Below are 27,242 nucleotides of genomic sequence, written 5' to 3'. Positions count from 1 at the left end.
CCTTTCCCCTCAGCCAACTATACTTAGTTGTTAGCATTGTCATTGGAACTGGTCTTCCTTTTTCCAGTTCCTTCCCTCTTCATCCTCCACACGACAAAATAGTCTTCCTAAGGTATGTTGGTCCCCTGCTGAAAAACTTCATCATTTCCTCATTGCTCAAGGGGTAAAATACAAATTCCTTATTTGCAATCCTTCATCACCAGGCTCCCATCCTTACCGGTCTTATTTCCCCCTACTTCTCTTTACAAACTTTCTCTTTTAGCCAAACTGAACTACTAGTTATTCTCTGAAGTACTCCTACTGCTCCTTCCATGTGTTCACAGGGGCCATCCTCATTACCTGGAATGTACTTCCTCACTGGCTCAGATACCTTCTCTGTAAAGCTCTCATTGATTCCCTTCCCTCACCTCTTCCCTCTTCCCAGGATTCATTCTCTTCCCTTTCTCAATTTTAATTTAATCATACTTATTTGTAAGTGTGTTGTAACCCCTGAGTAGAAAGTAACTATTTAATTTGTTTCCCTAGCACCTAGCAGAATGCCTTGCATGTAGCAGATACTTAATAAATGTTCGTTGAATACATTGAATTAGAAATAAACAGTTGAAATTCAGGTTTATAACTTACTAGTAACTCTTAAAAAAACTTTCATATGGGACCTTATTCACATTAATTGTTCATCATTGGCTAATACCTTCTTTCTGTAGTACTTCCTAAGTGCTTTCTTCACATCATCCTGTGAGGTGAATATTTTCATTTTACAAATGTATCACTGCCCTATCACTATGCATTGATTTTGTATGTAAGCTCTGATTGATGATGATCTGTGATTTGACCACATTCATCCAGCTGGCCATTCCAGAGCCATAAGTCTGAGAACTGTGGGCTTGACTCCACACTCATTGCTTTTTCTAGTTTTCTACACTGACTCTATGTATTAGGCATTGTTATTCAAATAATTGTTGACTATAGCTCCAGTAGTGCTGTCTTATTCAATTAAGGTTTTAGCTTTAGAGCTAGAAGGGACCTTAACAATCATCAAGTTTAATTCCATTATTTTAGGGATAAGGAAAGAGGTTCAAGGCATTAGGTGACCTACTACCCAAGGTTTCACATTATTCTTCACACCACAATTTTAATGGAAATCGATTTGGACCCAAAGTAGCTTCCTTTAGTTACTGAGGACTTTAGACTTGTATTATATGAGGTACAGGTTGCTTTTAGCATTTGTGGTAATCTACTGAATAGATGCATATCTCTGAGTAATGAAGGTAAACTAGAATCTGGCAGTGCCTGTATTTCTCCAAAAAGAATGTCCCAGAGTCCAAATTAAGTTATTTCGATTGTGTGGGAAATATTTGACTTAATGTCTCCTTCCAGAATTTCTTATTTTTAAAGAGGAAAAATTAGGTCAGTCTATATGCCACAGTATTCCATCTTGCTCTTAAGAAAGTTGTGAACATGGTACAGTGGATAGAGCACCAGCCCTGAAGTCAGGAGGACCTGAGTTCAAATCTGGCCTCAGACCAATCACTTAACATTTACTAGCTGTGTTACCCTGGGCAAGTCACTTAACCCCAATTGTCTAAAAAGGAAAAAAAAAGAAAAAAAAAGAAAGAAAGTTGTGAACAATTAAAAATCCGGTACTGTGTGAAGTCATCTGATATCACTAAGAATCTGATTTGACAGGGACCTTAGAGCTCTTCTGGTCCAGCTACTGCCTTAAAAAAAAAAAACAAACACCTATAGGGGCAGCTAGGTGGCACAGTGGATAGAGTACTGGCCCTGGATTCAGGAGGACCTGAGTTCAAATATGACCTCATACACATAACACTTACTAGCTGTGTGATCTTGGACAAGAAGAAGAAGGAAGAAGAAGAAGAAGAAGAAGAAGAAGAAGAAGAAGAAGAAGAAGAAGAAGAAGAAGAAGAAGAAGACCTATCATCTACACTATTCCCAGCAAGTGGATATCAGACCTTTCCATGAAGAGCTCCAGGAAAGCAACACTCACTGTCTCCAGCATAGCCCACACTACCTTTGATTAGCTCCAATTTTAAGAAACTTTTCCTTAGGTCTAACCTAAATTGATCTCTTGGCAGCTTTCACTCACCACTCCTGGTTCTGCACTCCAAGGCCAACCTTTGGCAGTCCTTCATGTATTGAGGAAAACTCTCATTTTCCCCCAAGTTCTTTTCTTTTCCAGGCTAAATACTCACCTCTTTAATATTATTCAGCATCAGTGTAATCACTCAGGCTTCAACAATAACTACTTTCTCTGTGCATGCACTCAGTCTGTCACAAATGCTCAAAGGCCAGGGCTTCCTAATGCACCCACTGGAGTGACTACGAGGGTCATGTACAACTCCTACCCATTCACTGTATAACACAAAGGAAGTTAGTGACAGAGCTGGTGGCTTCACCTTTTGCCTGGGAGCTCCTTGAGAACAGGTACTGTTGTTTTGGTTTTTCTTTGCATCCATAGTCCTTAGCACAGTGCCTGGCATGAGTAGGTGCTTAATAAATTCTAATTGATTGACTGACTATAAGCCTGTCCTTCTGGTGACTAGGAATAATTGTGCTTGAGGCAGAGGAGGAGAGGCCAAAAAGTATTTATAAAGAGGTTTTCCTTCATCTACTGGGATCTACAGGTTCTCAGGTGGGTTCTCCCTGTTCTTTGTTTACCTTTCCTCACACATGGGATAGGAAGCAAGACCCTTCTCATTCTAAAATTTAATTGAATTATCTGCTAAAGTGGTAAACATTTTTAAGAGGCTGGACCAGGTATAAGCACTCTTGGGCAAGCACGTTAGTCTTATCCCCAACTCTAGCCTGGTGAATGGGAACTTGTTATATCTCATCCACTTGTCTTCTTTTTCTTCAAGATTTCTTAGATGTTATAGGCATGTGGGCAAAATTAGTGTGTAGATTAGGAGTTCTTAACCTGGCATCCACAAACCCACAAGAGGTTCACAGATAAATTTCAGGATGTTTTTGAACTTGTATGGGTAGAAATTACATTTTAAGTTAAATACAATTGCTTTCCTTTGTAACTACCATGCAGTTCATTTCATAGTCAATAATATCATTCTAAGAGGGGGTCCACAGACTTCTTAAGACTGCCAAAGAAGCATGACACTAAAAAAGGGTAAGAGCCCCTTATGTGGATCTTTAACACTAGTTATGCACTGAAAACGTTATTGATGGCAAAAGTCAATGAAAGGTAATTTAGCTGTTCTGATTCTTAGTTTAGCCCTCAATTTCATTAATGACTTGAAATTCTGAAGGACTGACTTGTGAAACTGAAGCCTCTGAGGATTCATTTTAGTTGTACAAACATTTCTGGAACACAAGCCATGTGGAAGGCCCTGTGCTAGGTGCTGCTGAAATCAGAATGAAGCTACTACATCCAGCAGGTGGACTGGCAGAAATGGGCAGATGAACTAGCATGCTCTTGCTGCATTCTGCTTTTCTATGTAAGTCACATGTACGAGGCAAGGCAGCAACAAATTACTCTTCATGTAGGAGTGGTATAAAAAGAAATGAAAAGTGGCTTAACAAGATCCGTTGTAAGTGGGCTGCTTTCAGAGGTGATACACTAGAAACTTTCATTGATTTTGTTGTTGTTGTTTTTACCTTGCAGGGAACTTAGAGGGAAAAGCCACTAGTCTAAAACAGCATTAGCAAGTAGTGCCTATTTGTACCACAACAACCTTGGGCATTATAATTAGTGGGAAAAAGAGCTTTCTTTAAAGCCTAGGAATAGTGGCTCCTTAGAACTACTGTAGTTTTGTTCCAAATGTAGTCAAATGGTATTGCTGGTGCTAAAAATATTTAAAATGGTGATTTTACCAATTGTGAAAAATTAGTATGCCATATTAATAGATTGATACAAATAATAATGGATTTTATTACATGTAATACAAAATATAATTATATGAGCATATAATTATATTATATATAATAAATGAATTTTAATTTTAAGTTTATAGGGCTTCCAGTTATATCAAAAGATTATTTTCCTAAGCTATCCTCCCATTTTCCGTAATTCTTCTTGCTGACCTCATTAATAATGAATGAACGAAAGCACCCAAACCAAACAAACATAAAAACATTCTATGCATAGAATATCTATTTTTATATCAGTATACATATTTCTCACTTTTAAAGTTGTAATTGGTTTAAAAATTTTATTTTAAAGTTTGCATTGCTTTTCATTTAATTTAACAAATATTAAGGAGAGAGTGTGGGGCAGTATTAAAAAAAAGTTAGAGTGCCTGGGTTCAAATCCCAGTTCTGATGATTACCACTTTTGTAATTAGGTACGTCTTTGGATCTTAATTTCCTTATTTGTAAAATAAAGGAATTGAAAGACTATCATGTGGAATTTTTTGGCTTAAAAGCCAATTGGAGTAATTGGGATTCATCAGACTCATAGGACAAAATCTTAAGGATTTATCACCTTCCAAGCACAGACACCCTCTTGAAATAACCAGCTACTAGATGATGCCAAATTTTGGCAAAAAGTAGGGCTTATAAGGTACAGAAAACATGAAACCTTTACAAGTTTCTATGTGTATATGGTGGAGCAGATGGGGCAAAAAGGGTCCTAAAGTTCTTGAGTTAAATGTGTGACTACAGGGTGATCAGGTGACACTATAAAAAATGGGCATTATGATTGAATCTGTAAGGCATCCTGTGAAGGACGCTGAGTAGATGTATGTGAAAAGTGAGTCTCTGTATTCCTGCATTTTTTAAAATTTGGGGATTTTTGACATTTTGGCTGTGGAGCAGAGGGAGAGATGAGAAGAGGGAGGAGTGTGATTTGAGCCACAGTCCCTGAGTCTCAATAGGGATAAGATTGCCAGAATTTAATGTTGATTATAGGTTCTAAACTTCCATGACATTTTAATCACTGGTCAGATGACAGTACTCACTGACAGCTACTGCTCTGAAAAGAGCAGGAAAAAACAACAACACTTGTTTTGCAAAACTTTTGACTTGCCGTGATACTTTATCTCTGTGCTGGGTCACATCAATCTGTATTGTGTGCGATGATTACCAGACAGTCAATCAGTTGTGCTGTGTTAGAGCCAGAAACCAGTAGCATTCCCACTTGCTGCCTGTTTCCCACTCATTGTGAAGTTTGTGCCCCTATCACTTGATAGACCTGGAAAGGAAGTGCCGAGGAAGTGAATGCCACTGCTGGTTCAGAATGTTCCAGTGTGGTTGGAAAGTTTGAGAAACGGGCTGGGTGAGAAGAACAAGACCTTATTGACAGGGTTCAATCCTGGTCACGTCTGTTTCACATCAACTCTCTAAATAATCACAGCTTTACCCCCCTTTCTCTCTTTCTCTCTCTGAAGCATTAGCACTTTCACCTCTGCTTTTTTGTTTTTACACAGGTTATGCAACTATGGTAAAACACAGAGCATTTTTACTTTCTCATCCCAAGAGAATTATAAATTGCGTAAATTACAAGGATACCTGCTTAAAAAAGAAAAAAATAATCATTCTTTTCAGGGTTTTTCTACTGTGTTTTTTTTAAATTGTGAACACTTTTCTACTAAGCCTTTTTCTTATTCTTAGATTTATGGAACCACTGATCATTCTAACATTTCCTCTAGTGGCATGGGCAGACCTGGCTTGTCATGGTCTAAATCAGTCAGTATCATAATTTTATTTCTGCTGAACTCTGGGCATATAAAAAGCATGTGATAGTGCATATATCATATGAGTAGGAGGAAAACTAACTCTCTTCTTCCCCACACAAGTCTATAAAGCAGAATATTTATGTCACAGATTCAGAAGAAAATCTGGTAGAGTTTTAAAAGAACCACAAAATGTGTCCCTCGTATAACGTGCCTTGTTATTCTGCCTGGATTTATGTAGGACTCCTGCATTGATGTAATAAACCCTCTTCTGCTACCCCTGTCATTTTCAAGGCTCCTAGTACATCTCAGATTCCATCTTTAAGCAAAATGACTGCTGTACATTCTTTCTCTGGAATATTTTGTTAGAACATTTGAGTGTCAAAGATGTGTTTTAAGCTTTTCTCTGACTGAAGAATCTGAAGAAAATGCTCGCATCCCTTTCTACCCTTCTGTTTCTTAGTTTTAAACAAATTTCAAATTTTTAGTTTAAGGTTTTGGATAGTTTAGGGTTTCTCATTTCTATGTTTTTGTAAAACTTTGTGGTGGGTGAGAAGGAAAGGAAACTGTGAAAAGCTAAAGAATAATTTTAGGGATCGATTGAGGTATGAAAGATTATTTCGTTTTCTGAGGGGAGTGTGCCGTTTTTTTTAAAATGATATTTATGTCCTTCTCTAGACCAGTGTTTTCCTGATTTTTGACACTTTTTCTTCATTTGTTTAACTTTACAACTTTTGAACATATATACTACTACATATAAACATTTTTATTTTAAAATTACAAATTGACTGTTTTGTGTGGATTCTTAAAGAAATTTTGCTATTATTACCTCTTACATGGGCTATATAGCCTCTAAATTGGTTTCCATTTTCCCAGGCTTTCCTTTCTCCAACCTAACCTGTTTGTTAATTGAATCTTGCATTTTTCCTCCTCTCTTCCACTTATATTAAAACCATGTTCTCTTATCATTTGGTCTGTTGTAATATCTGCCAAACAAGACACCTTGCTTCTATTCTCTCCTTTTTCTGATCTGTTTGAACTCAGGTCCTCCTGACTCCAGGGCTAGTGCTCTATCCCCTGGGCAACCTAGCTGCCTCAGTGAGATATACTTCTTTGGGAATGAGGCCCATAAGTTGGGAACTACTGACCCGTTGGGCAAAATATAGACTCCTTAGCCTGGCGTTTAAAGTCCAATACCATCTGTCCCCAATCTACCTTTCTAGCTTTATGTCATATTTGTTACTCCCCTTCATGCAGTCTATGTTTTGGCAGATTGTTCTGTTGTGTGTTCCTTGAACTTGATTTAACATCTCTTACATCTTAAGCACTCCATCAGTGCTTCTCCATCTCTGGAACAAGCTCTCTTCTTATCATTGCCTTCCTGAGTCCTCTTCTTTCAAGGTTCACCTTTACTGCTACCATGTCTGTTAAGCCTTTTTCCTTGCCAAAAATTCCCTTTCCTCCTTAAAATTTCCTAGAGCATGTTGTTTGCCTTATTCCTTTGCCTCTATCCTTATAATATACTAATCAATGTTCAGGTGGCATCCTTCCTAGTAGAACATAGTATTAGGGCTTGGCATTTTTAATCTTGGTATCCCAGTACCCAACATGGCAGTGTGATACAGTGGCAAGAACACTAACTACTTGAAGTCAGAACTCCTTAATTTGCCTGACACCTATGTGACCTTGCACAAGGTAGCACTAAATGGCCTCAGAGGGCTCCTTCATCTCTAAAGTTAGGATCCAATGATCCCACATAGTGAAAGCTTAATGAATGTTCATTGTTGAATTCCAGTCCTTGCAAATATCCTGAGATGTTACAAAAGGAGTTAAAAATTACTATTTTTGACTGACAGCTTCCTATCTGGCGCAGTTACTTTTTATTAGATCTTCACAAACAATTGCTAAGCATTAATCTCATTGAAATATCTGTTGTCTTCATATATGATAGTTGGGTATATGACCTGTTTAAATCATTCAGTCCAAAACACAGAGGAAGCAGTTTCCTCTTAGTTAAAAGTAGAGGGAGATGACTCTCATTCTATTTTAACCTCATCTACTGTTAGAGTTAAAAAAAATGCTTTTCTTAAAGCACTTGGTCTTCTGCAAATGGCCGTGCTTACCATTGTGTATCTAACATTTTCCTATCTCTTTTTCTTCCCAGGATGGTTCGTATTTGGCTGAATTCCTCCTGGAAAAGGGTTATGAGGTGAGTGACTCAATGAGCAAGCATGGCTGATGGAATCATTTGGACCCAGCAGCCTCTAGCTTCCTCTGCTGCTGTCCTCCAGTGTGTGTGTTTTCCACTGAAACCCTGATAACAAATCAAAGCTCTATTAAAGAATGGCCTGTAATCATGCCAGTTCATTGTGCTATTTATCTTCTGGTGTCCACTGGTGGCTTCCCTCTTCTCCTGGGGATTTAACTGCTCTGCACACTTCCCACAATCTCAGATAAAGCAGCAACCTGTGCAAGTCAAAGCTGTGAAGAATTAAGGAATAATTTATGATGTAATACATAACTTAAAAAAACTACTCACAATGAAGTCACTCTTAATTCGGAAATTGCATGAAGCAATAAAAACCTAGCTAATCCGTGGCAGGCTCATATGAAAAATTTAAGCCTAGAGGTGGTTGCTTTCTTTCTATTAGAGAGTCTCCTATTTTTATGGAAATCCTAACTGAGAAGTGTTTTGTTGTATTTTTTTTTATGTCCTTGATTTTACTACTTCAGTGCTTAGAAAATGAGAGTTTTATTTACCAGATTTGATATCAGTTGACATGCAAAGTTTACTATGTTGCATTTGTTTTAATATTGTTATGCATGACTTATTAATTGAAAGAGTTTCTTTTATGTTAGTAGGGCCCCAGATTGTTATTCTGTACAAATGTAAAGTATAGAGTGCCTCATGTATTTTGATACTCTGTACATGTCTGTCTTAAAAAATGTTGGCTTGTATATTTCTTTGAAACATTTCAGTTGCAGATACGTTTCTTCAATGTTCACTTTGGATTGTGTTTTAAAAACCAGAGATTAGGCCTTTTAGATACCACAAAATAGATAGAGCAGGCTAAGAGGAAAAGGAATGTTGCTTAAAATGTTAAGCTCGTGTCTCTTGATGTTGTTTTTTATATTCATTCAAAAATCATCATCAAGTACTTATTTGACACTTGCTCTATATGTGGGGTTTTTTTTTAGTTTTAGAAATTTGACTTCATGAGAGTCTAAAAAGTGTGCTGAATTCTTCATTCAAGATACATTTATTAAGTGCCTAATATGTACGAGACAGCATGGTAAGAAATATAGGATATATAGAGACAAAAATGAGACAATTCCAACCCTCAAGTAGGCAGTACAATACAATGGAAATAGCATTGGCTTTAGAGTTAGGGAAACTGAGTTCAGATATGATCTCTGATATTTGCTATGTGACCAAGGTCTGTGTGACCTTGGTCAAGTCACATAAGTTCTGCATATTTTGGTGGGATTTTAAACTTAATTTTAATCAGTAGTATACTATATAAGCCAAATAAAAATCTGATATAAACTTTAGGCTACATTAATAGAAGCAGAATATTCATATGATGAGGACTGGTGATCCTCTTAATATACTTTGCCCTACTTTGGCCACATTTAGAGTCAATCCTTGGTTCTACATTTTAGGAATGGCGTTGAAAAAGCTAGAGTTCATCTGTAAGAATGGACCAGGATTGTGAGGAGACTGGATAACATGATATATAAGGATTGTTTGAAGGAATCAGAGATATTTAGTTTGTAGAAGAAAAGACTGAGGGCGGGGTTGGGGAGGGACAGTGTGTAGAATAGCTGTATATAATAGTTATATTCTAAGACTATAATGTGGACAAAGTATTAAGCTTGGTAGAACTAGGACTGTGGGTAGAATTAGAAACAAGGAGTAGAAGATATCAAGTGGCAGATAAACTCAGTAAAAAGAAAAAGGTCCCTGACAATTAAAACCATATGAAAGTGGAATGTGCTGACTCTGTCAGTAATTCCTCCTGACTAAAGGTCTGAAAGCAGAGGCAGAGTGATGATCACTTCCTGGGGATGCTGCAGAGAGACCTACATTTCAATTCAAGAAACACTTATTGACCACTTATGTGCAAGATACAATACAAAATTTAAATACAAAAATTAAACCAATTTTGCTTTCAGGAAGGAATCCATGGAGGGAAGGGGCTAAAACATTTACTCAGATAGGTAAATGTAAGTAAGTAGAGACAATTAATGGAGTCTGTGGGGGGGGAGTGGGGGGAGATTAGGGGAAATTGATTAGGAAGGTCTTTATGTAGGAGATAGCACCTGAGTCAAACACTGAAAGAAAGCCAGGGATTGTGAAAAATATGAAAGGAGAATCAATAAGATTTAGCAACTGATTGGATCTAGGGGATGAAGGGAGCAAAATGCCTCCAGGGTTTCAAACTTAGGTGACTGGAAGAACAGCAGGGTACTTAACAGAAATAGGAAAGTTTAGAAGATGGGTAAGTTTCTGGGGGAAAGTGAGTTCTGTCTTACACATGTTGAATTTGAGGTACTGACGGGACACCCAGGAGGACTGTCCAACCATTGGAGATAGGGGGCTCCAGCTAATAGGAGGAATTTGAGAGTCATCTGTTTAGACATGATAAGTTAGCCCATGTGAAACATTTGAGCTCACCTGGAGAGTGTATAGAGAGGGAAGAGGATGCCTGCCAGATAGGAACTTGGTGGACACCGATGGTTAGGGAGAGAGATGTTGGTTTGATAGATGTCATGGAGTCACATGTAACTCTAATGTTAGACTTTGAGTAAAGAAGACATGAATTTAGATAATGTCCCACTTACTTTCTAGCTTTGTAATACTGGGCAAGGTGACCTCTCTCATCGGCAAAATGAGGGTAATAATCACACCTACCTTACATTGTTCTTGTGGGTACCAAATGAGATAACATATGTAAAATTCTTTGCAAGCCTTAAAGTGCTTTGTAAATGCTTGCTATTATAATTACTCGCTATTGTGTTTGCAGAAGTAGAGAAAGTTTCCTCAGTGAGAATTGCCTGTGTCAATTAAGTCACTCGTCCTGCACCCTTCCCTGACAAAGTGCAGCACTTGGGGCTAATCAAGATTAGACAGTGTGAATTTTTGGAGCCAGCTGGTACCTTGCGTGTGACTTCTTGAAGTGGAGGGCAGCGGTGTACGGGTATACAAGGTCAGTTGCGGGGCTAACTTAGCGTTGGATTTTAGCCAGGCCTTAAAAGTGTGAGGACAAAGATTCAAATTATTCCAGGGTAGAGGATAAAGTTTATTTGGACTAGTTCACTACAGGCTCCAGACAGAGAAGGGAATAAATTGAGAGCAGGGGAGCAATGACAGAGCAAAAGAAAAAAGAGTGGTAGAAAGACAAATGGTCACGGTGAAGATAAAGAATAGGTTTAAGAGGAAAGGGATAGAGGGAGAGAAGGAATGTCACCCTTCTATTAGAAATCTTTCAAGGGCTTTCCCTCGTGTTTGGGATGAAGTGAAAATTACTTAGTCTTATTTCAAACTGCTCTTCATGTATTCTATGTTCTAACCGAACTATAAACTGTTCTTTGTCCAACTACTCTAATACTGACAAAGGACTCATGAGTTACAAATAATCATCTTTCCGTACAGAATGTAAACAGTTCAACCTTCATGAGTCTCTTATGATTTCTCTTTCCTGTTTACCTCTTCATGTTTCTCTTGAGTCTTGTATCTGAAAGTCAAATTTTCTATTCAGCTCTGGTCTTCTCATCAAGAATGCTTGAAAGTCCTCTGTTTCACTGAATATTCAGGATTATGCTCAGTTTTGCTGGGTAGGTGATTCTTGATTGTAATCCTATCTCCTTTGCTCCCCGGAATATTCTATTCCAAGCCCTGCGGTCCCTTAGTGTAAAAGGTGCTAAATCTTGTGTTATCCTGATTGTGTTTCCACAATACTTGAATTTTTTCTTTCTGGCAGCTTCCAATATTCTTGACCTGGGAGCTCTGGAATTTGGCTACAATATTCCTAGGAGTTTTCCTTTGGGGAACTCTTTCAGGAGGAAATCAGTGGATTCTTTCAATTTCTATTTTGCCCTCAGGTTCTAAAATATCAGGGCAGTTTTCCTTGATAATTTTTTGTCTTTTCCTGTTTTTTGAGGAGCCAGCTTTCTCTTCAATTGTTCATTACTGCCTGTGCTGCCATTTATAGTTGATGAGCTTAGCTTTTTAAGACTATCATGGACATGGCCCATATTAATTCACCCAGTGGCAACTTCTAATTCAGTTAGTGAAACAGGTAATAATCACATATTTATACTTAGTTTGATGCCTCCTTATTGGCCCTTAATTTCTGTGATTGTATCTTTTTTTTTTTTTAGACTAGGTCTTTGTATCTCTCTCAGGTTGGAAGTGCAGTTACCACTTGTAGGCCTCATACCACGGCTGATCTGCATAGAAGCTTTGACCTACTCCATTTTTAATCTGGGCTGGGTTACTCCCTTCTTACACAGCCTAATGGCCTCCCACTTATGGGGGCTCACCATATTGGTGCTAGATTTAGTGCAGACACCTGATTGGTTTAACTTTGCTGCACCTTAAAACTGCCTTCGATTATAATCTAACACTTCCTCAGAGCATAGAAAGCAGCTGGTTAGGGCAGTCTGCCTGCTGAAGATCCAACTCAACCTTCCCTTGTTACTTCCTGAACCCTTTTGTAGGGCCCTAATGTGGCCTAACTACAGCATGCACATACCTATATGTTCACCTGTGTGTGTGTATTACTTTAAGGTTTGCAAAACACTTTATATGTGTTGTATTGTTGTGATGTAGAGATTCAATACCATTCAAAGATTGGGTGAAAAATTGGGGATGCTTATCCTTGAGAAAGGAAGACTTTGGGGGATTGGGGGGGTCATGGTAATTGTTTTCACGTATTTCAGCGTCTGTTATGAGAAAGGGATCTTGATTTTCTTCTTTTGTTTGGGCACAGAGAGCAGAACTTGGGGCATTGGGGGCTCCAAGAAGGGCACATTTTAGTTGAATGTAAGAAAAAAACCAAACTTCCTTAAAATTAAAACTTTCCCAAAGTGGGAACAGGCTCTTGGGGAAACAATGAGCTCCCAATTTCTGAATATCCTACAGAGGATGCTGAATGACTCCTTTTCAGGGTTGTTTTGGAAGGTATTCTTGTTGACATACTGGTTACTTTTCATGACCTCTGATTTGAGGTAACTTTCAGCTCTGAGGTCTTCATTTCTGTGAAATGAGACAGTTTTCACCCTTGAAAAGATTCCAATTCATCTGGAGACCAGTAAAATACATATATAGTATGACTTGAAAAATTGTAAAGTAGCATATTCAAAAGTACAAGTAGCAGAGTAAAACTTAAATCCATGTCATGGTCTTCTTTCAAGAAGACTATTCATGGCAAATCCCTAGAAAGCAACCCATTCATTTGGATCCTAGAAGTGCTGGAAGGAACAGGAATGCAAGTGATATCAGAAAGCAAACCCTGTCCCCTGAACTGATAATTTAGGAAGTCCCAAATTGATCACATTGAGACCCTGGCAGCTGTACAAATCTGACTCACTTTTTTTGTGTGTGACTGTTCTGTGTGCCAAATACCCTGAGGTTTCCAGCAAATCACTTCCATGCTATTTGTTTACAGGGATAAATAATAGAGTTGCTAATTTTTCCCTTTTATTGGAATCTTCTACACTTCTCAAGTGACAAATGTTATTTAGTATCCAATGAAGAAAATATACCTCCAAGAGAAATCTGTGTAGTCAGGAATTTGAGTTTAAGTTAGAATGGTTTTCTCTTTTCTTCATCAAATATTAAAGCTTTTCTTTTAACTGTTGCCTAATCTGACTGTAGGGATTCACTTCAAATAGCCTTTTCTCTGATACTGAGTAATTTAAGAAGTCTTCCTTTCTTTCCACTTAATTGAATGTGACATGAAACTTACTTATCAAACATGTACTCTATTTGAGACTTCAGTGATTTTTGCTAGAATTTGTTGATTTTGAACTATCATTTTTTCTAATGTTTTGACCAAATCATTTTAAACATTAATTTCACTTTGTAGAAGAAAAACTCTAATTGTATGAGTTTCTATGCCGCCCCCCCCATCTCTGCTCCCTCCAAAAGAAAAACCCAGTAACCAAAGGCCATCCCCTTTAAAAACAGTAACATCCAGAAATCCCATGTATATCTCTTTTGTGAAGAGAAGTTCATTAATCTTACATTCTTATCTAGGTTATCCAGGTTATATACAGTTTGTTTCACCTCTGTCACAAAAAGACTTAGTTTTCATTAATTCTAAGGATAATGCCTACTGTCGTGGATTAAATGTTTTAGCAGGTCTTTCTTTTTGAATATACATAGCAAAAGTTCTCTGTCTGTGAGGCGTGCTATATACCCAGATGGAGTGTTACCTGCTATCACTGATGAAATGTGGACTATTTCTTTGATTAAACATTATGTAGCCATCCAATTCTCACTGTGATCCATAGAATCTACCTCTGGCTTGTATCAGAATTATCTGTGTAAACATAGCAAACTTCTCTCATGTTGTCTTTTTTATGTGTTAGAGATAATATGTGATAGGGCAGTTTGTATGATCTTAGCATTGTTTTTCATTGCTAAAAATTTAATAATCTGCTTTTAGTCTTAGGGCTTCTATTTGCCAGGTAAAGAAACTAATAAATCTGAGTTCAAGAGGGGGGAAAAATTGTGATTAAGGCTTTATATGTATACTTGGTAGAGTAGTCATAACTTATTTTTTTTTCCAGTCAGAGACAAGGTTTATTGTATCCCCAGTAGAAGTGGGTGGGATTTTAAGAACCTGTGCATTTGTGACACTTATGTTGACAAGTAGGCCAGATTTTAAGAGCTGAAAAATTTAATGGTGGCAAGATGGACACTTTTTATATATACGGAAAGACTGTGGGAAGTTATGGATGGGATTAAGGAGTGGTGAATAGCCTGGGGTGGGGCCAGGTGCAGACAATGAAAGAGCACTTAAAAGGATTATTGACTGAAAAGGGTGGGGTGCCTCAGGTAAATGCCAGAGATCTGGGTTCCGGGATTTTGGAGTCCAGGTCTTTGAGACATAGTCTTTTCCTTTTAGGGGTCCAGCATGAATCCCATTCCCTATCATCCCCACCTCAAACAAATGGGACCCAAAATCTTTTGGGTGAACTTCTCTGCTTCTAAAACTGCTCCTTGCTGGCAAGGGGCATAGAGTTGTCCCTGGCACAAGGGGGTCCCAAAGAGGAGGTTGACTGGAACTAAGCATGGGCTGCATCCAGGGGATGATGGGTTGATATGGGTTGGTACCCACTGTTTGCAACAACTGTAGGTGAATGGCCCATATTCTGGAAGACACAAATCTTAAAAGCAATTCTTCAGGGCCCAAATATATAGGGAAGTAAAAGTGCAAGAGCTCCATTAAAATCATTTACATTTGACCTGCAGGATTATCTGACCTTGTTACTTTCTCAAAAGTTTCCACTCTTTCCAAATTGCTTCTGGAGGTTCAGATGCTCTTGGGAAGTAACAACACTTTTCCAGGTAGAAGCTTTCTGTCCTGGGCCAGACACTGACTTTTACTCCAATTGTAACAAAAGACTTGGGAGGATGCTTAAGTAATGTTGAGGCCAAAAAGGTTACCTCCCTCTAAGAAAAATTGCACTGAAATTCTCTTCTCCAACCAAACTGAAGATGTTTCTGATTTACTTTCAGTAATTTGGGATATGGAATGACTACACTTTCAGGTCAAAACATCAAGATCTCACACACTTGCATAGTGCTTATATCTTTTACTGACCATTTGTTTTGATTATAGAAATTTGCTATAAAAGGATAAAGCAGGGACAAGATTTATAAAAAGTATGATAGGATAAAATAGCCTTGGAATTCAGATAATTCAGTTTTCATGCAATATCAATTCTAACTCTTAGCCAGACTCAGGAGTAGCCAGGTGGACAAATATTCCTTTTCAAAGGAACAGAATGGGGAAACTGAGACAGGAGGATCCCATCTTAGACAGAGGCTAAAATTATCCTCTCAGCTTTTTCCTATGCAGACCTCTCCCTGAATCACATTCTCTCTGAGTAGCTTGTGCCATTTCTCTCAGATGGTGGACTATTGACTATTGATTATTGTTGGATTATTATGATCCATCAGATAACTCAAAATCACTTAGGGTGCCATGTGATTTTACCTAAAAGAGCAAGTTTCACTTGCTTAGGGAAAAATTTTCCAGGATTTACTTCTCAAATTTGAAGTTGCCCTGGTGTAAAAGCCTACAGTTAGAGATTATTTCTATACACTTGCAAATTCTCAGCAAGCCAAGTTCGTTATTTAGGAACTCCATAACCCAAACAGGCTTTTTGACAAATTTACAAAATAATAGGGGTCCACAGGGACTCCAGAGAAGGGGCTTGCTGTGGGTTGTTCCCTTTGACTAGCCTTGAGGACTGCTCTGAATGGGCTGAACCGATCTGGATGAGGCTTTCACCTCATCCCCTCCTTTCCACACACATAGTAATCAATTACCAGCCAACAATCTTACATTTTTCATAAGTGATGACCGAATTGTCTTAGCTGTAACACAAACAATAAATTTCAGATGACCATCAATTGAATTTCTAGATCATATGCAATTATTGATAGAATGGTCTTACCAATTGCAGAGGCTGGGTGGCTTCTCTACCTTGACCCATCCCCCTTCCCTCTCTTCCCATGGTGGCTGGGGGTGGTGGTGAACAGGATGTGCAAAACCCAGATGATACTTCTAGGCTTTTTGGGTTGCCTCAGAGCCCAATGCCATTACTAGTAGGGCCCTGCTGTAGCTGCTGCCTTTCCTTCCTTAGGTGGGGGAGGAAGAATGAAACTCTCTTTTCCTAGTCTGATCTGGTATGAGAGAGTTTAACAGAAAAACCTGGGGCTGTTTGCAGTCCCTGAACTGAGATACCCTCTTGACTCAAGGGAAGGGAGTGACCTGGATTGTAAGGAGGTCTTTCAAAAGTCCTTAATGATCAGTCACAAAACCTCCAGAATCTAAGAATTTAGCTGTTCTAACTTTTTTTTTTTGGCTAGGCAATGAGGTTAAGTGACTTGCCCAGGGTCACATAGCTAGTAAGTGTTGGGTGTCTGAGGCTGGATTTGAACTCAGGTCTTCCTGACTCCAGTGCTGGTACTCTATCCACTACACCACCTAGCTGCCTCTGTTCTAACTTTTCACTGTAGCCATAGCCTGGTCAGAGCCCAGACTACAGGAAGAAGAATCTTAGTAATTTTTTTTTGAACTTTTACAATTTTTCTTGGTCCTCCGTATTGTTTGAGGCCAGACACAAAGCTTTCCTTTCCAAGGTCTTGGAGACCAAGCTTTTTCCAGTTCTAACCTAGCAGCAAGTCTCGGGGAAGTCCCACTGAGTCAGACTACAAGGATCCAGTGGCCATGAGACCGGGAGAGAAGAGGGATCTTACAGGCACCAGCATGGGGAAAGGGAGTCCTTCCTTGAAGGAGGATCCCAGATGTAGAGGGAAGGGAGTAAGTAAGCCTCAGGGAAACAAAGAGCACCTGAAGTTTTCCCAATTCTGTAGTATCCAAGGTAATTGAGAGAATTGAGCATATGCTTTCAGATAGGGCATCCATCCTCTGTGCTGCAGAAGGTGTGCCCAGGTCCATGGTCTAGAACTGAACTGCTAGACTGAGAGCCTGACAGCTTCTTAACTGTCTGATTGGAATACAGCCTGACAGTGTCAGGCCCCCAAAGCACCTCCACGCCTTTCTAGGTGCTTAGAGACCCCAACTGCAGAGTGAGAAAGGGATAGAGAGAGAGGGGTGGCTTCCATACTTTCTGGTCTTGGTTGGAGAAGGACTTGAGATTAGGCAGTTTCCCAGTCAGGAAACCATATGTTGTGTTCTAGGGGGTGCTGGGAACCCAAAAATTCAAGGGCAAAAGGTGCAGGTTCTGCCTTTGAAAGAATTCTACCACTCAAGCCTTCTTTCAGTCAGAGACAAAGTTTATTGTATCACCAATAGAAGCAGGTGGGATTTTAAGAACCTGTGCATTTGTAATACTTGTATTAACAAGTACACCAGATTTTAAGAATCTGAGCCGAGTAGTTATAACTTCATCACATGTTTATATCTTATACGTTTGACAAAAATAAAAGAGGAGGGGGGCAGCTAGGTGGCACAGTGGACAGAGTACCGGCCCTGGAGTCAGGAGGACCTGAGTTCAAATCTAGCCTCAGACACATAACACTTGCTAGCTGTGTGACTCTAGACAAGTCACTTAACCCCAATTGCCTACCCCCCCCAAAAAATAAAAAAATAAATAAAAGAGGAGAACTTAATGAACTTTACATATAAATATTTCTAAAAGAAGTAACTTAAAGCTATACAGGTGTTTTATTGTTCAGTCATTCAGTTGTGTCTGACTTTTTGTGCCCCCAGAGACCATAGCATGCCAGGCCCTTCTGTCTTCCACTATCTGTTGAAGTTCATCTTCACTGTTTCCATGACACTATCTATTCATCTTATCCTTTGTCGTCTCCCTTTCCTATATTTGCTTGTAATGTTTTTCTGTTTTTAACGTTTGTCTTCTGAAAGCTCAGATTAATGAGCTGTTTCCCATATATTTATCTTATTTAATGAGTTTTCATGTATTTGTCCTTTGAGGGAAAAAAATGCTAAATGAGTTTCCCTGTGTTTTGGCTAAACTGTCAAACAGAATATTTAGCTATAGTTCAGTTATAAGAGTATTGTACTTCATGTAAGGAAATAAGCAAAACTAATTAATATGTGTCAAAGAGAAAAATAGTACTATCGGCTTCACAGATTTAGATTTAAAAAGTTTAAATTAGTATAAAATTTTATACAATTTAATTACCCATGTCTGTCACATATACAAATGATGTCTATCTCTGTGTTCAGATTCATTCTTGTTCATTTTCTCCGTATGATAGCAATCTCAAAGTCCTAGCTAAGATTAATCAAGTTTTCCAAAATGGAGAGAAATAGGTAGGGTAAAAAGAGAGACATTAAAATGGGCAAAAAAAATCCACTTAATATTTCAAGAAAGACTTTAAAAATAAGACAAATGTTGAAATTAAAGCCGCCATTCCAGACTTGGCAGTTGCCCAACTTGTGACCTAATCTGACATTAACACTGGCAACCCAAAAGGTATAATCTTTGCATACGGAGGAAGTGGGATCAAGTCTTGAATAATTTCCCTTATATACTAATTTCAAATAGCCTTTTCTTTACCATCAGATTTTTATTATTGCAGTTTATTCAAAGATAAAATTTTAAATGCCTTCTCTTCATTCATATATTTTAGAGAGTAGTATTCTGCCTGAAGCCTCTGCTTACTTGAATTCTGTGATAGCAACAATCTTTTCTCTGTCCTGTTTGGGCTGTACATCTGGTGTGTCTCATTCTTGATGACTGACCCGCCCCTTTCCTTTTTCTGTTACATATATCCTAAAAAATAATATCTTTTATGCTGCCTTTCAACTTGCAGAGGAGAAAAATCAAAGTTATGTGTAAATAACATCAAAGTTAAGTTGGTAAACACAGTGACACCCTGACCATACTTTAAAGCCCAGAAATATTAAGTGATCTCTCCCAGAGAAAACAATTTCTAGGGCACTAAGGAAAATAATGTTGGCATTAGGAACTATAGCAAGATTTGTTATGTATTAGACAGGCAAGATGGTTTTTCCTCACTGATACTGCTATACATGATCTGTCTTCAGTTCCAGAATACAGAGATAGACCTGTCAGCAATGGGTGTGTGTGTGTGTGTGTTTATTTGAAAATCATAGCCTGTGGTAGCTAGAGTGAAGCTTTCATTCTGAAACCACATAATTAACCAATTACCTGTGAGGTTTGTATGTGTATGTTTTTTAAGGTTAGGAAGAGACACTTGGGGGAAGAGCCAAAAAAAAAATTAGCCTTTGGTACTATTTCCAATTATTTGTTTTTTTTTTAAAAAGTCATCCTTTTTACTTATTCAATTAAAAGATGTGCCATTTGATACCTTTATTTTAAATTCTAGTAAACCAGTTATGAGTTGTATACTATACCACCATACTATACTTTTCCTTTATAATTTTATGTTTTTCTTTTCTCACTATAAAAACAACAACAATATAGGTCCATGGAATTGTACGTCGATCAAGTTCCTTCAACACAGGGCGGATCGAGCATCTCTATAAGAACCCTCAGGCTCATATTGAAGGAAGTAAGCCATTTTCTTTCATGTATAATTTTTTTTTTACAGGACTTCTAAAGGATGACAAAAATAATTTAGCATTTAAAAACCTATTTTTTACTCCTGTCGAATCTCATTTATTTATGTACTACTGATCTGCATTGCTGATTATTTGCGTGCCTTAGGAAGAAAACATTTCTTACTTCTAAGTTGCCAGAGCGTCCCACTAGGATAAAGCTGAAATTGGATTCCTAAAGGTAATGGAATGTCTTCAGGGTAGAAGAGGCTCTGCTACCCCAGTAGGACAGTGTACTCTGATGTGGGAAACTGTGCTATCATGATTATCTGATGACCCATGTACTTTAAACTGTGGGGTCCCTTTTATACAAATAATGGAAAATGCTGGTTTTCTGCCTTCACTAAAGTCTGACTCCAGTGTGGCAACGTGATGTGGAGGTGATTCTGACTTCTCCAAGGTTATCCCCAAGAAGGACAAGCTCTTGGAGATCCTACTGAGCTGGGAAGGCTTTGGAATAAATACATCAGTAAGTTTGCAGGGCTCATGATTAGAAAGTTGGTCTCCAAGTTAAATTCTTCTGGCTGCATCACCTGGAGACCCTCTTCCAAGATATATAGAAGGTTTGTCATTTTTATCAGTTGGAAGTATACCCGTATTGGTGAAATTATCGGCATCTTTGGAAGATTATCATGATTAGCATTTTTTTGGTCTTCTTTTTTGCTTCTTTTCTTTTAAACTTATGCTAATATGTTTAGTTAAAAAGTTTAAATTCATTCATGAAGGCAGGAACATGTGATCAGCAAGTATATTAATTAAAATACATTTAGTAACCAAATATCCTAAGGTAAGAAGAATGTCGTTCATAGTCAATAAGTAATAGATAATACATTTCCACATCACGAGCTCCATATGTCCAAAGCTTTTTGGATATCTCAATGTGTTACTAACAATATCAGGCAGAGCAGCCAGGCCTCCTTGAATGGGTCATAGCCACATATTTTCCCCAACTTTTTAGAATTCAAACCTGTGCTTTAGGGTACGTTTCAAATGCTGTCTCTTTCAGGAAGACTTCCTTGATTTTTCTGGCCTGTAAGGATTGTATCTTTCAGATTTGACATAGCATTTTGTTTTATGTTTCACTAATGTACTTTTCACATAATGTCTGTTATAGCTGTCTATATTGGTATCTGTTCTCCATACTTGACTATACCTAAGTCCTCTGAAATCAAGGGCTGTGTTTTGATAACTAATAGTCCAAATTAGCTGTCTTTTCCAGCAACCAGTGCAATGCTCTGACACCATAGAAAACTAATACAATATTGTATTATCCATTTCAAATGTCAAATATTTACCTCGAAAATGTTTCTTATTCTTGAGCAAAGTGAATAGGATTACTATTTCTGAATCTAAACATAGCCCAGCGTTACATGCCTTATTGATAATCTGATGAATCAAATTGTGTTAGTGTTCAGTCCTTCCATAGAAACAGATTGCAATATTTCTGTACCTTTTTATCATATGGAATTCTTGTCCATGTATTTCCATAAATTTCCAATGGAGAAATTCCCAAAACTTTAGAAATCTTCCTTTGACATAGTGTATTGAGTGCTGGGTTTGGACTCAAGAAGACCTTCATTCAAATCCAGCCTCACTCATTAGCTGTGTGACTCTGAGGAAGTCATTTAATATCTGTCTGCCTCAGTTTCCTCAACTGTAAAATATAATAAATATATAAACTGTAATAATAATACCCAGGATTGTTGTGAGGATAAATTGAGATAATATTTATAAAGCATTTAGCTTTGTGCCTGGCATATAGTAAATTATTAATAAATGTTTCATTCCTCTCTCCCTCCCTTTCTTCCTCAATCCCTTCCTTCCTTCCTTATTTTTCATTTAATATCTCATGGGCATGGATTCTTATTCAAGCTATCGACATAATCTCTCTTTTTTTATAAATAACTAGTCCATTTTCTCATTCAGGCCTTTATCTTCTTGATTGTGTCTTTCAGGCTACTTCTTGACTTGCACAAGAAAAGACCAAGGTTTTGTGAAAATAATGTAGAAGTTATTAGTAACTGCATTGATGTGTTAAATTATAGGATCATAAATTGAGAGTTGGAAGGGACCTTAGATATGAGGACATTAAGGCCCAATGAGGTGAAGTGATTGACCTACTTCTATGTAGCTGGAATATGTCAGAGCTGGGATATGTATACACGTCCTCTGATTTCAAATCCAGCCACTTTTCTTCCATATTATTCTGTCTCATACCATTTAGGCCTTTATAAATATATGCAAGTAGGCATAGTATTAACTGAAGTAGACTGAAGAGCCTTTAGTAGAATACTTACTTTTTTGATTATCATCTTTGGAGTTAAATCTCTTATCCATCATGGAATAAAAACTAATTCTTGTGAAGATGGGAGGAACAGGGAAGAATATAATAACATTGATATTTATATAGTACTTAGAGATCCCCCAGATAGAAGCATATGAACAAGTACAAAAGTATTTTCATGACCAGTTTTATTGCTATGATTTTTTTCTTTAAAAGCATAGAAATTTAATAGGAATTTTTTTTGCTCCATAATATTCAGCTTTTACATAGCATATTTCTTTGAAATTTTAAATGAAAAGTATGATTTATGAATTACGTATTATCTGGCTCATTGCCTTACACATAATAATAGCTCAATAAATATTTGTTTAATTTAATTACAGTGCCTTGAACATAGTAGGCACTTAATAAGTGTTTATTGAATTAATTGCATGTGATATAATAAAATCATAATTTTAACAGGGTCTTTTGACATCTTCTGTGTAAGTTATTTTAAAGTGCCAATTAAATTTTACTGCTAGTAAGCCTATGAAAATAAATTTACTTATTCACATGAGGCTTCAAAATTTCTAAATGTGCTTATCTGTTTTAATTTTTCTTAATCACTCTTACTTGCTTTTTTTCTAATGGTATGTTCTTGAACCCCAAAGATATGAAATTGCATTATGGAGATCTCACGGACAGTACCTGCCTTGTGAAGATAATTAATGAAGTGAAACCTACAGAAATCTACAACTTAGGAGCCCAAAGTCATGTCAAAGTAAGCAGTTTTCCGCACTGAGTTTTATCGAGTAATGACGTAGACTAGGGCAGCTCTAGGTTCTGGAATGTCCCAGACTGAGCACTCAAGTTGTTTCTTCTCATTATTGAAGGCATTTGAAGATTAGAAAATTGTGATACTAATGTGGAATTACTGTTTAAAAATAGTTTTCTTATTAAGGTTTCTTATTCAGCTATGTAAGAAAATGTTACTAACCAATTCTAAGAAAACATTATTTCATATTACTTTGGTACAGTAAGCCTCAGGCTTTGATCTTTTGTTATTTTCTGTCATTTCAAACTTTATTGAAGATAAAATGTTTTGGTTACATCTTGGAAAATGTCATCTCAACCCATGTGCCATTTTAATATGTTTATTTTTAATAAACATTTAAAGTACTAGTTGAGAGAATAATATAGATTGAGAAAAGCTGCAAGCTTTTTTAAAAGCTTGAGTTCTGTTCTGTTGTGCTCAGTGACATTCACTGGGGTGAAAGTTACTTTATATTTTTCCTTTCCTTCAGCTTGATCAAAGTATTGTTGAATTCCTGCCCTCTTTCTCAAACTTTCCAGCAATTTCTCTATATCTTATCCATTTACTTTTAAGAAACTGAGTATATTAATCTCAGAGATCCTGAGAATGCTATGCACAGGGCTTTAGTAATTATTTTAGTTCCAGTTGTTGCCTTAGTAACACGTTGCTTACTGTTGGACTGAGTGAAGTAGGAGAGGGATTAAATTCCATCCTAGGGAATTATTTAGAATAGTTGATGGTTCTTCTAATGCACATATATCATATAAATAAAAGGAAATATATTTTAGTTGGGAAAACCACAATTACTATGCAAACTTGTTGGTATTACTTGCTGGTTTACAATATCATCTTCCCTAGGCAGGATGTAATTTATCTATCATCTCTGTTTCTGTTGCTGAAGGAAAAAAAAATGTACCATCACATGAATCCTTATGGTATGCCATGAGAAAGATAATGGTGAAATGATTCTTCTGAACAATCATTGGTCTAAAATAATTCCATAAAAATATTAGACTCATTTTGTTTCAGGATGTTAGTATGTACATACAAATTGATAAGGACATTTTGCTACTCACTACTGTCTAGGAGAAAATGATTTTCCCCTTAATCTGTACTAGGTCTGTTTCCATTCAGACTAAAATCTGAACTGTGAACAACATTGAAGCTTATTTTTATGATACTTTATTAACACCTACTTCCCCCCCTCCCCGTTTTTCAATAACTATCTTTCCCCAGAATTACTAAAGGCAATAAAAGGTTAAGACTCTACTCCCAAAGAATGACAGTGCCCACCTTCTGATTTGATTTCTCTAATACCCCAAATATTTCCATAGCCTGTTTCCCAAGGCCTAATAGCTTGAGTGGCATTGTAACATAGGATATAGAGACCCAACCTTAGAGTCAAGAAGGACCTGGGTTCAAGACCTGCCTCTGAGACATAGTCATACTATCAGTGTGATCATGACAGTAACCTCTTAGGCCCTATGTCTCTCCATAAGACTTTAAATTACATAGGATTTAGCAATCTGCATCAGTGGAGGAAGTTTCCATGGTGGGAGTTACCCTTACTAGTGAAAGCACATGTCCTTGTCCTTGTAAAAAAATGTTGCCTAGGGAAAATAAATGTGTATTTGTAGTGTTTTGTTTCTCTTTTTCTGTTTTAGCTCTCTAACCCTCCTGTGAATATGACTCTTTGGTCTCCATGAGAAGCTAAAGACTGGTCATGGAGGAAAGATATATGAAATTGTTTGGAGGAGATCTGTTGACAGAAGCCATTTTTTAACAGTCTAAAACTTAAACACTCTTGGATTTTTTTTCCTATTATCCTTGCTATAAAAGAATAATGCCATTTTGGAAAATTTGACTGAAGAGACAGATAAATTAGTCTTTTTAAATGTTTTGAATTCCAAATGATGAAACCCTCTACCAATGCAGGCCTTCCATGAAACTTGGAGAGGTGATTATGAGAAATACTTCTTTCTTACTGAATTTTGTAATATGGTGTTGCCTAAATATTTTAGTGGATTGTTAAAAATTTTTCATGAATTTATAAATGTTTTCCATAGCATGTGTGTTTCTTTTTATCTGGATTGTGATTATTATATAGTCAGGCATTTATTATGTGCTTTCTTTATTATATTCTTCATTGTTCAAGATAAAAATTATTTTTTCTTCTTCCTTACTAGAAAACACAAGTTTGTTTTAATTAGCAAAATACTATTCAGATGTTGTCATTAAAGATCACTGTCATACGTCCTGTTTTATCCAAGTAATGAAATCTATCATTTTATACTTTTTCATGAATTAACAAATGAAACTTTTTAGCTCACAGATGTCACTTCACTGACATGTATTAGAAAAAGTAAGAACTGTTGTCTCAGACTGATTGCAGGGAATTTTTGAAATTGAGAGATATTGGCTTCCTTCAGTCTTTACCTGGTCTTTGAACCATATAGTTTCTGCAGTGTTTACCTGAATTTTTTGGCTGTAACTTTCAGATTAACAGAGTACTAAGTAAATTTTTTAAAATTGTGAGCATCATTTATGTACAGTTATGTATTCGAATAGGAATTTAGGGATTTATTTGCAGAGTGTCATCTCCTAACATAAAGGAAGAAAATGCAGGTTATGTAGTTAAGAATATACTTAAGTTTCAACTTTTGTGTGTAAAGGGAGAGTAGTATTGATGAAAGATGAGTAGTCCTTCACCTACTCAAAGCCCTGATAGACTGGTAGAATCTGCCACATCTTGCATTCCTTCCATTAGCATATTTCTCCATAATGTAGGATAACAATTTTGTGACCTTGTAGGAGGTCTGGTTAAGTTAAAGCATTGACCTTTGTTTTATTGACTGACAAACTACAATGCTGATACTCTAAAGGGTAATCAAAAATTGGTTTATGAGATTTTTTGTTCTATTTAACTTTTCTCCAATATAATTAAAATATAAGGCTTTGCTCAAAATCTTTCATTGAAGAAGAGCCCGTAACCTCCCCTAGCAGCCCATTCTGCTCTTGCATGGCACTAATAGCTAGGAATTTTTTCCTTCCATAAAGCTGAAGTCAGTCTATCAATAAACATTTATTAATTGCCTGCTATGTGCAAGGCAAAGTACTAAGCTCTGGAAATTTGCTTCTTTGCAATATCCACCCAGTGTTTCTAGTTCTGCTTTCTGGGACCAAGCAAAACTCATTGGCTAATTAGATGCTGTCATTATTAATGTAACACAATATAGTAATCATGGCTCACATTTATGTGGTTCTTTATAATAACAATGTGCAGTACATTTGCAAATATTATCATCTTATTTTTATATGTATGAAGCAGAGATATAGAGAACCCACATTATTTGTCCAAGGTTATACAGTTAGCAAATAGCAATGCTGGGGAGCCTGAAGTTCAATGTTCTTTCCATATTTTGGCATGTAGTATATAGATGAATTGGGACCCTGAACTCCTTTTACCGTTCAATGATCAGGCTACCTCTTGAATATTCAGTTCTGGGAACCACATTTGAGGAGAGGGACATTTAGGAGCATGGTCAAGGGAGGGCTACCATCATGGTTGAGTATCTCAAAATTGTGTTACATAAGGGTTGTTTGAGGTAATTAATCTTATTTAGCCTATGGCCTATGGAGGAACATGATAGCAATCTTCAAATATTTGAAGGGTTGTCATGTAAAAGAGGAATCAGGCTTCTTCTGTTTGGACCCAGAGGGGTTCTACCTCAGATCAATGTGTGGGAGTGTTGAGGAGGTTTTAAATTAAGTTTGAAATTGGAATGAAGTAGCAAATTGTACTTTAACAAGCGCTGACAGAAATGATGACAAAGAAGTTTTCCATATTAGGTATCTTTCCTTTTGAGAACATCATGTTACGCTGTTTCATCAAGATTATGTGGGACCTAGCTAGTTCAGAAAAGTTGTTTTGGTTAGTAGATACTTAGACTGGGGGTTAAAAGGCCAACTTCATGACCACAACTTTCTGCCTGTGGAAGAACTGATGTTTTCAAATCTTGTCAGTGATTTTTTGCTTGTCCTTGATTATCTCCCTGTAGTTACAGTAGGAAACGAGAACTTTGGCTACTGAGAAACAGGACAGGAAATCACAGTAAATTATGACATTATTGAAATTCTTTAATGTTTACAAATGGGTAGATTAGAGCTATGATTTTGTCAGCATGTTGAATTCCAAATGAGGAAGC

The 27,242-nt window shown here is 37.2% G+C and overlaps 1 protein-coding gene across 6 annotated transcripts in view; it reads left to right on the top strand.

Moving 5' to 3' along the window:
• GMDS (GDP-mannose 4,6-dehydratase) overlaps positions 1-27,242 on the top strand; it is a 785,826-nt gene that overhangs the window by 123,510 nt on the left and 635,074 nt on the right. For 5 of the 6 annotated variants that reach the window (XM_078153650.1, XM_078153647.1, XM_078153646.1 and 2 more), the window contains exons 2-4: positions 7,810-7,854; positions 19,827-19,914; positions 22,895-23,004. In XM_078153650.1, coding sequence (XP_078009776.1) covers positions 7,810-7,854; positions 19,827-19,914; positions 22,895-23,004 — 243 coding nt within the window. The remainder of the gene's footprint in view (positions 1-7,809; positions 7,855-19,826; positions 19,915-22,894; positions 23,005-27,242) is intronic. The other variant, XM_078153649.1, reaches the window with a different exon arrangement.

This window comes from Phascolarctos cinereus, unplaced genomic scaffold, assembly GCF_003287225.1.
Source record: "Phascolarctos cinereus isolate Bilbo 61053 unplaced genomic scaffold, phaCin_HiC Scaffold_4;HRSCAF=312, whole genome shotgun sequence".
Classification (NCBI taxonomy): domain Eukaryota; kingdom Metazoa; phylum Chordata; class Mammalia; order Diprotodontia; family Phascolarctidae; genus Phascolarctos; species Phascolarctos cinereus.
The sequence above is the reverse complement of the archived record's forward strand: the minus strand, read 5'-3'. Positions and strand labels throughout refer to the sequence as shown.